The sequence below is a fragment of the Podarcis liolepis genome, assembly GCF_965112155.1.
Source record: "Podarcis liolepis genome assembly, chromosome: 17".
Lineage (NCBI taxonomy): Eukaryota > Metazoa > Chordata > Lepidosauria > Squamata > Lacertidae > Podarcis > Podarcis liolepis.
In genome coordinates, this window is record NC_139571.1 from 6,022,662 (window position 1) to 6,035,374 (window position 12,713).

Sequence of the window (12,713 nt, forward strand, 5' to 3'; positions counted from 1 at the left end):
TGGAAGTTGCCCAGAGTGGCTGAAAATCTGCTTAAAATAAAAAAAATCCTTCCAGTAGCACCTTAAAGACCAACTAAGTTAGTTCTTTGGTATGAGCTTTCGTGTGCATGCACACTTCTTCAGATACCTGAAGATATCTGAAGAAGTGTGCATGCACACGAAAGCTCATACCAAGAACTAACTTAGTTGGTCTTTAAGGTGCTACTGGAAGGAATTTTTTTATTTTGACTATGGCAGACCAACACGGCTACCTATCTGTAACTGAAAATCTGCTATCCACCTGCACTTTTAATTTGCCAGAGTGCCTCTGGGCAAATTAAGGGGGCAGAGGACAGGGGTCTACTTTTCAGCACTCTCCTATTCAGCATTTCCCAGCCACCCTGGAAGTGAAGCGGCGAAAGTGGCGCAAGAGCTGCGGGCCAGGCAAAACCCTCGGGTCTCAGGTAGGCAAACTCGGTCTACGGAAGGAACAACCGACAACATGAACTCACATCGCCTCAGCCGCTCCGCAACCAATCATTATGCGGAGCTGCCCGTGACGTCGATATTTACGCTCCCGTTGGAAGCCTAGGTGGTCGCCCGCCTCCGACTCGCTGCAGGATGATTGGGTGAAGTGCTCGCCAATCAACACCGAAGGGAAACCCTATTGGCTGTGGAGGTAATAGGGCGATATCGGCGAGGGAAGCAGCTGCTGAGCTGCAGGTAGCTCATTTATTCTGCAGGCGCCTTTGTGGACGGAGGGCAGCGCTGGTAAGTAAGGGCTCGGAAGTGCCTCTATTGCTGTTGGTGGGGAAGGCGTGCAGCGGTGCAATGCATTCTCATCTCTCTTCCTAACCTCGGGCTGTGGGTGGTGGTGGGGAAAGCACTCTGTGCATGTCCAGGGGCAATGCGAGTTCGTCTCTGATGAATGCGAATCGGGAGAACTGTATTCTTTTATGGCGATCACTCTTAGCGGACAGATAGGTAGCCGTGTTGGTCTGCCATAGTCAAAATAAAAAAATTCCTTCCAGTAGCACCTTAAAGACCAACTAAGTTAGTTCTTGGTATGAGCTTTCGTGTGCATGCACACTTCTTCAGATACACATGCACACGAAAGCTCATACCAAGAACTAACTTAGTTGGTCTTTAAGGTGCTACTGGAAGGAATTTTTTTACTCTTAGCGGAGTAAGATTGTCTTCCAGTGAGTCTGTAAGTGACTGTGGAGGCCAGTTCTGGATCCACGTGTCCTTCCACAGTGGGGACATAGGTTTCTGGGAGGGTGTTGATCACAATGAGGGTTTGCCAAGCGTGCCTTCCTCTTAGCACATTTCTCCCTTGCGCACCTGAGTTCGAGCATCTTCAAAGCCCATGACACCTTTGGTAAAGGCTGTTCTCCAACTGGAGCGCTCGCAGACCAGATTCCCAGTTGTCGGTGTTTATACTAAATTTTTTTAGATTTGCCTTGAGAAAGTTTTTGAACGTCTTTTGTTGACCACCAGCACAATGCTTTCCATTTTTAAGTTTGGAATAGAGTAGTTGCTTTGGAAGATGATAATCAGGCATCTGAACAACATGACCAGTCCAACGAAGTTGATGTTGAAGAATCATGGCGACACTGGTGACCTTTGCTTCTTCCAGTACACTGGCATTAGTTCGCCTGTCTTCCCAAGGGATATGTATTTTTTTCCCCAGAGACACCATTGATGGAATCTTTCCTTTTTTAAAAAAATGATATTTATTAAGGTTTCCAAAAAAAAGTTACATATATAAGAAAAAGAAAAATAGAAAAAATACAAAATAGAGAAAAAATAAAAGAGACTTAAAAAACAAATCAATCTTTCCATGCCTTACATTTCATTTACTTGTTTCCCTGACCTCCTCACGCCTCCCTTTTTTGTATTCCAGTTCAGTTAATTAATTCAGCAATTCCTTTCTCTCTTTGTTTTTATCTTAATCCTTTAACTTAATATATTATAGCTTTAGGTTCTCACCTGTTAACAATCCATTTTTACATACACCTTTATAACATTGCTGCTAAAACCACTTAACTTCATTCTGACATCATTCTAACATTCATCAATTTTACAGTATTTCTGTAAATAGTCTTTAAATTTCTTCCAATCTTCTTCCACCGACTCTTCTCCCTGGTCTCGGATTCTGCCAGTCATTTCCGCCAATTCCATGTAGTCCACCACCCTCATCTGCCATTCTTCCAGAGTGGGTAGATCTTGTGTCTTCCAATACTTTGCAATAAGTATTCTTGCTGCTGTTGTGGCATACATAAATAAAGTTTTGTCCTTCTTTGGCACCATTTGGCCGACCATGCCCAGGAGAAAGGCCTCTGGTTTCTTAAGAAAGGTATATTTAAATACCCTTTTCATTTCATTATAAATCATCTCCCAGAAAGCCTTAATCCTTGGGCACGTCCACCAAAGGTGAAAGAATGTACCTTCAGTTTCTTTACATTCCCAACATTTATTAAAAATATTAAATATATTAAAAATGCAATAAAACGTCAAACATTAAAAACTTCCTGTCAGGGAACTGACATCGGAGGGAGAGGCAAAGGGGAGGCTCCCAGATGATGCTGGCGAAGGACCCAGCAGCAGGGGGAGAAACAGCTCAGTAGAGGGGGAAGCCAATCAGCGCAACACCAGGGATAAAGGGGGGCAGACGGGGGAATTGGAGAGAGGGCTCCAGGACTCTTCACTGGACATCAGTGAGGAGAGCCCAGGTCCTCCGCTACCCACGCCTTCCCTACGCAGAAGACTCCCGCGCAGTGAGAGGAGGAGGAGACTGGGTGTCAAACAACTTTTATGTTGGAAGAGGTTCAAGAAACGCCCACTGACTGATTCTGCCAGTGACTGAGGCAGCCACGATGAGAAGGGGCTGTGCAGTCAGAAAGTTTTAACAAGGCAAATTAGCCGAGAAAGGCACCAGTTTACGCACGAGTAACTCATACCCATTACACCTATGTACCCACTGTGGAAGGCTGCACAGATCCAGAGTTGACCTCCACAGTCACTTATGGACACACTGTTAAGACCATATTCATGGAAGACAATCTAACTTGCCTACAAGTGATCGCCAAAGAAGAAAGAAGTACCTGCTGCACAGCAGGTGCAGTGTGGTTTGGGGAAAACAGTCTCATGGGCCCAATTGGGGCCTCTGGTGGGCCCAGTTTGACCAGAGGTTCCCCATCCATGCTCTACATAGTTTTATGTGGAAGGTGTAAAAATATTGTGATGACCAGGCTGCTGCGTGTTAGGAAGACAGCATAGAGAAATCTTCATCTGGAGGTGCTTTCCTGCTTCCTCTATCTACTACTTCTGGAGTCACCTTATCTAATGGAGGTTTGGAAACAAAAGATTCTTAAAGGAAATATATTATGGATTACTAAACAATGGAGACCTATATGTAAATCTGTTGGCTAGATAACACATTGATTTATTTGTATATGTAGTCTTTCCACCCCTTTTGATATGGGCTACAGTTCTAGTTTTCTGGACACCCCATGACCTCAAATTACATTGTTCTGTGTACTTCTAAGTAATAGTTCAAACATTTCCCATAGTTGTGACAATGGTAACTCATTAGCCCAGAATCCGTATTCATTTCACATGTGCTTTCTAGTGAATTAACATTACCAACTCTGTTTCTTTATTGCAGAGCGAAAGAGCATTCACCGGTTTCAGCAACTTGGTTTAGTTCTCCTCGAGCGCCATGGGGTTAGAAGCGAAGCACCTTGCTGTTCCCCACCCTTACTGGCCTCGAAACTTGGAGCTCCAGCACTACGTCCCCAATGACCGCCCCATGTGGCAGATATTGACTTTCCTCTTCTCTGTCTCTGGGCTCCTGCTGGTAGTAACTTGGCTCATAGCAAGATGGCAGAACAGGACAGCTACACCGTTTGGAACATGGCGCTCCTTGGCTATCTGCTGGTTTGCTGTCTGTGGCTTTATTCATGGTGTCATTGAAGGCTGGTTCAGCCTATACCACAAGGAAATCGCAGGGGACCAGTCTTTTCTGTCACAGCTCTGTAAGACTGACTTGATGGTGGGGGGAGGAAGGGCATGTATGCAAAACACCAGAGTTCTTCTACCAGTTCTGGGGAAAGTATGTCGTAGCAGTTAAATAAGGGGAGCATTATATAGACTCTACAGTGGTGCCTCGCAAGACAAAAAGAATCCGTTCTGTGATTCTCTTCGTCTAGCGGTTTTTTCGTCTTGCGAAGCAAGCCCATTGACGGATTAGCGGATTAGCGGCTTTTAGCGGCTTTTAGCGGCTTATCTGCTGATAAGCGGCTTAGCGGCTTAGAAAAAGGGGGGAAGGGAATAAAAACCAGCAGGAACTCGCAAGACATTGTCGTCTTGCGAAGCAAGCCCATAGGAAATTCGTTTTGCGAAGCACCTCCAAAACGGAAAACTCTTTCGTCTAGCGAGTTTTCCGTCTTGCGAGGCATTCGTCTTGCGGGGCACCACTGTATCATTAACATTTTATTTTATTTATTCAGTATCTATCCCACCCTTTCTCCCCAAACTAGCAAATAGAACAAAGTAGCATTATTATTATTTTTTGCAGAGATGTAATATGCTTAAATTGGCTTTGTTTCCACTTGGAAATTGGTGCTGAATTCGAAAGTCTGAACAGTTCTCTTTACCTAATTGCTAGTTAGTGAAATACGCAAGCTTTTCAATTCATGTGAAATTTTGTGCTTCTCAGCTTATTATAACCAATGTTGTGCCTTATTTTCTCTCCTCACTATGCTGTAGGGAAGGAATACGCCAAAGGTGACAGCAGATACGTCATGTGAGTGTCTGCTTTGAGGTGGTGGGATAGCTGTCTGTCTATATCGTAATGGAGGAAAAGGATTCAGTCATACAGAGATCCAGCACTGAATCATTAGAAACAGAAAGATTGGTGTGGGGGAGCACTAACAGCTTTAAAAGGCTATAGATGCATATTTTAAGCTACATCTTATAACATGGCGGCCCATAAGGAGGTAAAGTGGGACAGCCTTGCATGGGATTACCCCGACTCATTTCTCTTGCGTTTCCTCAGCAGAGCTTGCATTCGGGGCGAATAATACTTTACCTGAGAAGCCACTGTTGTTGGCATTAGATGGTTAACATTTTGCTTACCGCCTGCAGGGTGAAGGCTAGTTGTTAGTTAGCAACTGTTGGGCGTGTGCTAAAAGCTTCTGGGGTAGCCATGTTAATCCATTGCAGCAAAAAACAAGAAAATCTGCCTCCTTGTGCCTTAAAGAAGAAGACATTTGTTGTAGCCTAAGCTAGGCTTGGAGAAACTTGGGGCTGGGGTATCAAATGCAGCCCTCGAGGCCTCTCTGCCTGGTTCTCAGGACTCTTCCCCAGGCAACCCCTCTGCTCCCCAGAACACACAACACACCCCTTGAGTTGTTCTCCCTGGCTGGAATGTGTCCCTCCTGGACTCTTGCGTGCCTAGATGAAGGGGAATCTCTGACTTCTGTGCAGTTGCAATGCAGCCTGTTGTACAAAGTCACATCCAGAAAAGCTCTGCTTGCTTTTCTTTCTGGCCCCGCCCACCAGTGGAATGTGGCCCCCAGAAAGCTTTCTACAGGGTAGTGCAACCCTTGGGCCGAAAAAGCTTTCCCCCCCCCCCAGCATAAGCATTTGTGGACTCAAGTCTGTTTCTTAATAATGCTTCAATGCATCTGATATTGGAGCTGGGGAGGAGGAAATGTGAAGAGTGAGACCAGAGAGAAATGCAGTGCAAAAAACAATTTGGATACTTCTTGACCCCCAAGTGATTTCTATTTCACTTTTGTCCCTACAGATCAGACAATTTCACAGTTTGTGTGGAGACCATCACAGCCTTCGCCTGGGGGCCCCTCTCCATCTGGACTGTGTTAGCATTTCTTTCAGACCAGCCCCATCGGTTTGTGCTGCAACTGATTGTGTCGCTGGGTAGGTATATGAGGCTCACACAAGGACAGATTTCTAAATATAATGACGGCCGAGCTCAACTGCATCCCAATCCCCTGTTCCTTTTCACCACATGTTCTGCACTGGAAGAATGCCTGAATCATAGAATCATAGAGTTGGAAGAGACCACAAGGGCCATCGAGTCCAACCCCCTGCCAAGCAGGAAACACCATCAGAGCACTCCTGACATATGGTTGTCAAGCCTCTGCTTAAAGACCTCCAAAGGAGGAGACTCCACCACACTCCTTGGCAGCAAATTCCACTGTCGAACAGCTCTTACTGTCAGGAAGTTCTTCCTAATGTTTAGGTGGAATCTTCTTTCTTGTAGTTTGGATCCATTGCTCCGTGTCCGCTTCTCTGGAGCAGCAGAAAACAACCTTTCTCCCTCCTCTATGTGACATCCTTTTATATATTTGAACATGGCTATCATATCACCCCTTAACCTCCTCTTCTCCAGGCTAAACATGCCCAGCTCCCTTAGCCGTTCCTCATAAGGCATCGTTTCCAGGCCTTTCACCATTTTGGTTGCCCTCCTCTGGACACGTTCCAGTTTGTCAGTGTCCTTCTTGAACTGTGGTGCCCAGAACTGGACACAGTACTCCAGGTGAGGTCTGACCAGAGCAGAATACAGTGGCACTATTACTTCCCTTGATCTAGATGCTATACTCCTATTGATGCAGCCCAGAATTGCATTGGCTTTTTTAGCTGCTGCGTCACACTGTTGGCTCATGTCAAGTTTGTGGTCAACCAAGACTCCTAGATCCTTTTCACATGTACTGCTCTCAAGCCAGGTGTCCCCCATCTTGTATTTGTGCCTCTCATTTTTTTTGCCCAAGTGCAATACTTTACATTTCTCCCTGTTAAAGTTCATCTTGTTTGTTTTGGCCCAGTTCTCTAATCTGTCAAGGTCGTTTTGAAGTGTGATCCTGTCCTGAAAAGGTTGCTGCATGTTCCCTGTGTTCCTGGCATCCATAACCCCTCACCCTTGTCTTCTCCCTCTCCCCAAACAATTAAAAAAAATCCCAGTTATCTCTCACACACTCAATTGCAACCACTGGAAAACTAGGAAACTCATGGAACTAGGAAATTCGGGCTGTGTATCTCTTTTTGTCTGGTTCTAATCCAGACGTGGGGAACCTTGGGCCCAGCGGCCAAATGTGGCTGTCCAGATCTCTTGCGTCTGGCCCTCAGGGTTCTCTCCCAGGCCCTGCCCACTCCTGTGCCAGACCCTTCACTGGCCCTGCTCAACTCGCTTCCTTGTGTGCTTTTGTGTCTCTGGAACTGTCGTCATGCTTTTCACTTACCTGGCTGGAGAGATGTGTGTGGAAACCTCTGAAGTGTTCATGACTTGAATGTAGGCTATGGGATAAAATTAGGAGTTGAAGTTGTTCCTCCACTCTAGCCACACCCATTGCTGGTAAGTGGCCCCCAGATGGTTGCCCATGAAGGGATGTGGCCCCTTGGGCTGAAAAGGGTTCCTTACCCCCCTGTTCTAATTGGTTGTCTTGTCTCTACCATTCACTGCAGGCCAACTCTATGGAGACGTTCTGTACTTTTCTACTGAGTATCTCGAGGGCTTCAGTCACAGTGAGATAGGGCACCCGATATACTTCTGGTTTTATTTTGTCTTCATGAACGCTTTGTGGATCATCATTCCTTCCATCCTCATCCTGGATGCTTGGAAGCACCTCAGCGCTTGCCAGAAGATAACGGATGCTGGCAAATTCAAGAAGCACTGACCTCTTGCATAGTGGATCATCATGAACACATATGCCATTGGAGAAGCACTGGAATAATTCAGGGATTGGTTGGCTACTTTCTGGTGCCTTGTCTAGGTTTATTTCGTCCACTGCCCCCATCAACTAGGGACATTCTCCAAGTATCCACCAATTACTCCTCCTCGGGATTTAGTGGAATGGCCTTCTGTATCTATTTTACAGCTGCTGGAATATGCTCTGTCCTGCAGCTCCTTCCAGAAGAGACTTCTATCAAAGACCCCTGGAACTGAGAGCTGGGGCAAGGCAGGGAGAGTGTATTGAGGGGAAGCCCTATTGAATTTGGTAGGTTTTACTTCTGAGCAAATGGGTTGCAGGTCCCATTATGGATAGCCTCCATCATGCAATTCTGTATTAGACTAAGCAGAGCAGTGCTATGAAGACTTCATATAGGGCTCTGTGTGACTGCTAGACCCTGGGGTTAGGGTTATATCTCAAGCTAAATGAGGCTGCAGAATAGAAGCATCCAGTTTTAATTTCTGTTTGCGATGCTTGTGTGTCTAGTTGTGAAGGTAGCACAAAATCCACCATTAATAATATTACAGTGGTACCCCGCAAGACGAATGCCTCGCAAGACGGAAAACCCGCAAGACGAAAGGGTTTTCTGTTTTGGAGGCGCTTCGCAAGACGAATTTCCCTATGGGCTTGCATCGCAAGACGAAAGCCCATAGGGAAATGCTGGCGGTCGGGAGCAAAGACTTTCACCCACAGCCGGCCTTCAGAAGAGGACCTCTTCTGAAGGCCGGCGGGGGGCAAAACTCTTTGCTCCCCCCGCCTGCCTTCCCCCCGCCTGCCCCGGGCGATCTTAAAATGCTGGCGGGCGGGAGCGAAGCGTTCGCTGCCGACCCCCAGCATTTTAAAATCTCCCCGTGTCCCGGGGAGGTTTTAAAATGCTGGCGGGCGGGAGCGAAGCGTTCGCTGTCGACCCCCAGCATTTTTAAATCTCCCCGTGTCCCGGGAAGGTTTTAAAATGCTGGGGGTCGGGAGCGAAGCGCTGCCGACCCCCAGCATTTTTAAATCTCCCCGTGTCCCGGGGAGGTTTTAAAATGCTGGGGGTCGGGAGCGAAGCGCTGCCGACCCCCAGCATTTTTAAATCTCCCCGTGTCCCGGGAAGGTTTTAAAATGCTGGGGGTCGGGAGCGAAGCGCTGCCGACCCCCAGCATTTTTAAATCTCCCCGTGTCTCGGGAAGGTTTTAAAATGCTGGGGGTCGGGAGCGAAGCGCTGCCGACCCCCAGCATTTTAAAATCTCCCCGTGTCCGGGAAAGTTTTAAAATGCTGGGGGTCGGCAGCGCTTCGCTCCCGACCCATGCCGGCAAGCCTTGTGCGCAAGGCTTGGGGCGGCAGCCTGCATCCCCAAGCAGGGGGTGAGCTGCGGAGCCCGCCCCCTGCCTGGGGGAGATGTTGGCAAGCCTTGCGTGCAAGGCTTGGGGCGGCAGCCTGCATCCCGAAGCAGGGGGTGAGCTGCGGAGCCCGCCCCCTGCCTGGGGGAGATGTTGGCAAGCCTTGCGTGCAAGGCTTGGGGCGGCAGCCTGCATCCCCAAGCAGGGGGTGAGCTGCGGAGCCCGCCCCCTGCTTGGGGGAGATGTCGGCAAGCCTTGCGCGCAAGGCTTGGGGTGGCAGCCTGCATCCCCAAGCAGGGGGTGAGCTGCGGAGCCCGCCCCCTGCCTGGGGGAGATGTTGGCAAGCCTTGCGTGCAAGGCTTGGGGTGGCAGCCTGCATCCCCAAGCAGGGGGTGAGCTGCGGAGCCCGCCCCCTGCTTGGGGGAGATGCCGGCAAGCCTCGCATGCCCGGCGGGAGGTCCCGCTTAGCCCGCTGTTCCGAAGCGGGGAGGGGGGCGGGAAGACCTGCCCCAGCGGCCCCACTTCGGAACGCTGTTCCGAAGCGGGGCAGGAACACCTTCTGAAGGCGGGCAGGGGGCGAAAGTCTTTGTCCCCCCTGCCTGCCTTCCCAGGGGCTTTTAAATCGCCCCGGACAGCGGAGAAGTCCTCCGCTGTCCGGGGCGATTTTAAAATGCCGCCCGCCAGCATTTTAAGATCGCCCCGGACAGCGGAGAAGTCCTCTGCTGTCCCAGGGTTTTTTAAAATGCTGGGGGTGGGAAGAAAAGTCCTTGTCCCCCCCCCCCCCAGCCTTCAGAAGAGGTCCGGGGACAGACTGTCCCCGGACCTGGTCTGAAGGCGGTTTCCCTAGGAACGCATTAATTGATTTTCAATGCATTCCTATGGGAAACCGTGCATCGCAAGACGAAAAAACCGCAAGACGAAGAGACTTGCGGAACGAATTAATTTCGTCTTGCGAGGCACCACTGTACGCTGATTTCACATCTAGATCTCTTCTTAAGAGGGGACCTTTCTCCTGCTTTTGAAACAAGTTTCTTTTCTGTAAACTATGCTCCTAAGCATTTTAGTACATTTTCAAAGGAACACCTTTAGTACCTCGCATATGCTGCTGAACTCACTGGTTTTGTAAAATGAGATACAATTGTTTTTTTAATAAATGATGATCCACCTGTTTCCTTGTCTGTTGAAACTGTGTGCATGGCAGGTGGGGAAGTATGTAAGGAGGCCAAGAAGAAGCTCTGCTTGGTAGAAATCTTCATGCAAAATTCTATACAAAGTGCTTCTACTTACCGTATTTTTCGCTCTATAACACGCACCAGACCATAACACGCACGTAGTTTTTAGAGGAGGAAAACATGAAAAAAAATATTCTAAATGAAACAGTGGATGTATGATTTTTGTGGTTCATGCTGTGGCCACAGACATGTGATCTGACAGTGAGCTTGGAGTAGCCCAATGCAAAAATCCTGGGGATCCATGTGGATCCATGCTTTGTAACCACGTTTTTGCACCACTGCAACCCCAGGCAACAGTGGGTGCGTGATTTTTTTGGTGCAAGATGTAGCCATGGACATGCTATGTGATCTGATGGTGAATTTGGGGTGACCCAGTGCAAAAATCCTGAGGATCCATGTGGATCCGTGCTTTGTAACCACGTTTTAAGTGGGAAGGGAAGGAAAAGCACTCAAGGGACAAGGAGCACGCATGGGGTTTGTGGAGAAGGATGCTGCTAATAATGCTATTTAGCGAGCTGAGTGGGGAGGAGAGAGGGACAGAGAGCCTGCTTGCTTTAAAGGAGCCAACCGGACAGGAGCCGCTTACACTCATGTAAGCGGCTCCCCTCCCCTCCCACTTTGCTCCTTTAAAGCAAGCAGGCTCTCTGTCCCTCTCTCCTCCCCACTCAGCAGCTCTTCTCCCGCTTTACTGTTTTAAAGCGAGCCACGGAGGAAGGAAGGAAGGAAGGAAGGGGAACCATGGATCCTCTGCTCACAACTGCAGCAGATCCCCCCGCCACCCGTAGGCACTGGCTCCATAACACGCACAAACATTTCCCCTTACTTTCTAGGAGGAAAAAAGTGAGTGTTATGGTGCAAAAAATACGGTATGTTTAAGAGTTGCCTTAAATCAGTGGTGGCGAACCTATGGCACGCGTGCCAGAGAGGGCACTCACATCCTTCTCTGTGGCCATGCACACCGTCGCCCCAGCTTCCATGCTAGGCGCACGAGCACCCACAGCCTGCAGCCCTGGTACCATAGCTTCCATGCTGGGGGCAGGGAAGGAGTGAGGAGGAGAGGAGGGCTGGGTTAGGGTAAGGATTAAAATTGGGACACGGGTGGCGCTGTGGTCTAAACTACAGAGCCTAGGGCTTGCCGATTGGAAGGTCAGCAGTTCGAATCCCCACAACGGGGGTGAGCTCCCGTTGCTCGGTCTCAGTTCCTGCCCACCTAGCAGTTCAAAAACACGTCAAGTGCAAGTAGATAAATAGGTACTGCTCTGGAGAGAAGGTAAACGGCGTTTCCATGCGCTGCTCTGGTTCACCAGAAGTGGCTTAGTCATGCTGGCCGCATGACTCGGAATTTGTCTGCAGACAAACACTGGCTCCCTCAGTCTATAGAGCGAGATGAGCATTCAACCCCAGAGTCGTCCGCAACTGGACCTAACGGTCAGGGGCACCTTTACTTTTACCTTTACCTTAAAGGATTAGAATTAGGGGTTAGGGTCAGTGTTAGTGTTCTTTTATGTTTTCTTGTGATTTTTGATTGATTTGCGGTTGGTTTGCTTTTTTTAATTAGTTGTGCTGCTGCTTTTTCACAGCTTGCAAGTTTGTTGGCTTTGTGGTTTTCTGGAAAGTTTCAGTTTTTACTTTGAATGCAGCCCTGCAGCCCCGGCACTAAGTGAGGGAAAGCTGGGCCAGGGCTCCACTTCTGAGAGATCCCTGCCTCCACTCCTGCTTGCAAGCAAGTAGGAGTGGGATCGGGCTGCTCCGCTAGGCAGCGTTCCTGCTTGCACGGGAACAGGAGCTGGATCGGGGCTGCTCAGCTGGGGAGGTGCAGGCTCCTTCACACTTTCTGTTGAGGGGTTCGCGGCTGCACTCCCCTCAAGGAAGAAGTTTAAAGGAGCCCCCCCTCCAAATCAGATCTCTCCAACCCCGTGAAGGCAGCCAGGCTGAATAGCTGCTGGGGTTGGGGAAGGTGGAAGCAGCCCGGAAGCTGCATCTGAGACCCCCTGCACCACCTGAAGGCAGCCAGGCCCTCCTCAGCTTCTGAAAAAAGTTCCAAAACTGAACAAAGCTGTTCAAAAACTAAGGTACCACTGTATTTATTTTCCCCAATTTGAACTGTGTTTATTTTCCCCCCGGGGGTGATTTTCTTGTGTCACAATGAGAGTACCCATAAACTTTTTTTTTCCGGAAAAAAGCACTGAGTTATACCATAAAATTATATATCAATGCAATAACCTTTATGAAGGATTATTTATTACAACAGCAGTCATAAAGAAGAAACGTGAAACACAGAGAAAATGAGATACACAGGTTAAATTGCCGTGTTGGCACTTTACAATAAATAAGTGGGTTTTGGGATGCAGTTTGGGCACTTGGTCTCTACCAGCCCTGAAAGCAAACTACAAAACTAAATACTTGTTTCTGCACTAATAAT

The 12,713-nt window shown here is 48.5% G+C and overlaps 1 protein-coding gene across 1 annotated transcript; it reads left to right on the top strand.

Annotated features, from left to right (window-relative positions):
• Positions 1 to 625: 625 nt before the first annotated feature.
• EBP (EBP cholestenol delta-isomerase) lies at positions 626 to 8,398 on the top strand. Its single transcript, XM_083483221.1, has 5 exons — positions 626 to 750; positions 3,650 to 4,019; positions 4,753 to 4,789; positions 5,795 to 5,925; positions 7,471 to 8,398. The coding sequence occupies exons 2-5, from the start codon at positions 3,704 to 3,706 to the stop codon at positions 7,680 to 7,682; spliced, it is 696 nt and encodes a 231-aa protein (XP_083339347.1). The 5' UTR covers positions 626 to 750; positions 3,650 to 3,703; the 3' UTR covers positions 7,683 to 8,398.
• The last annotated feature ends 4,315 nt before the right edge of the window (positions 8,399 to 12,713 follow it).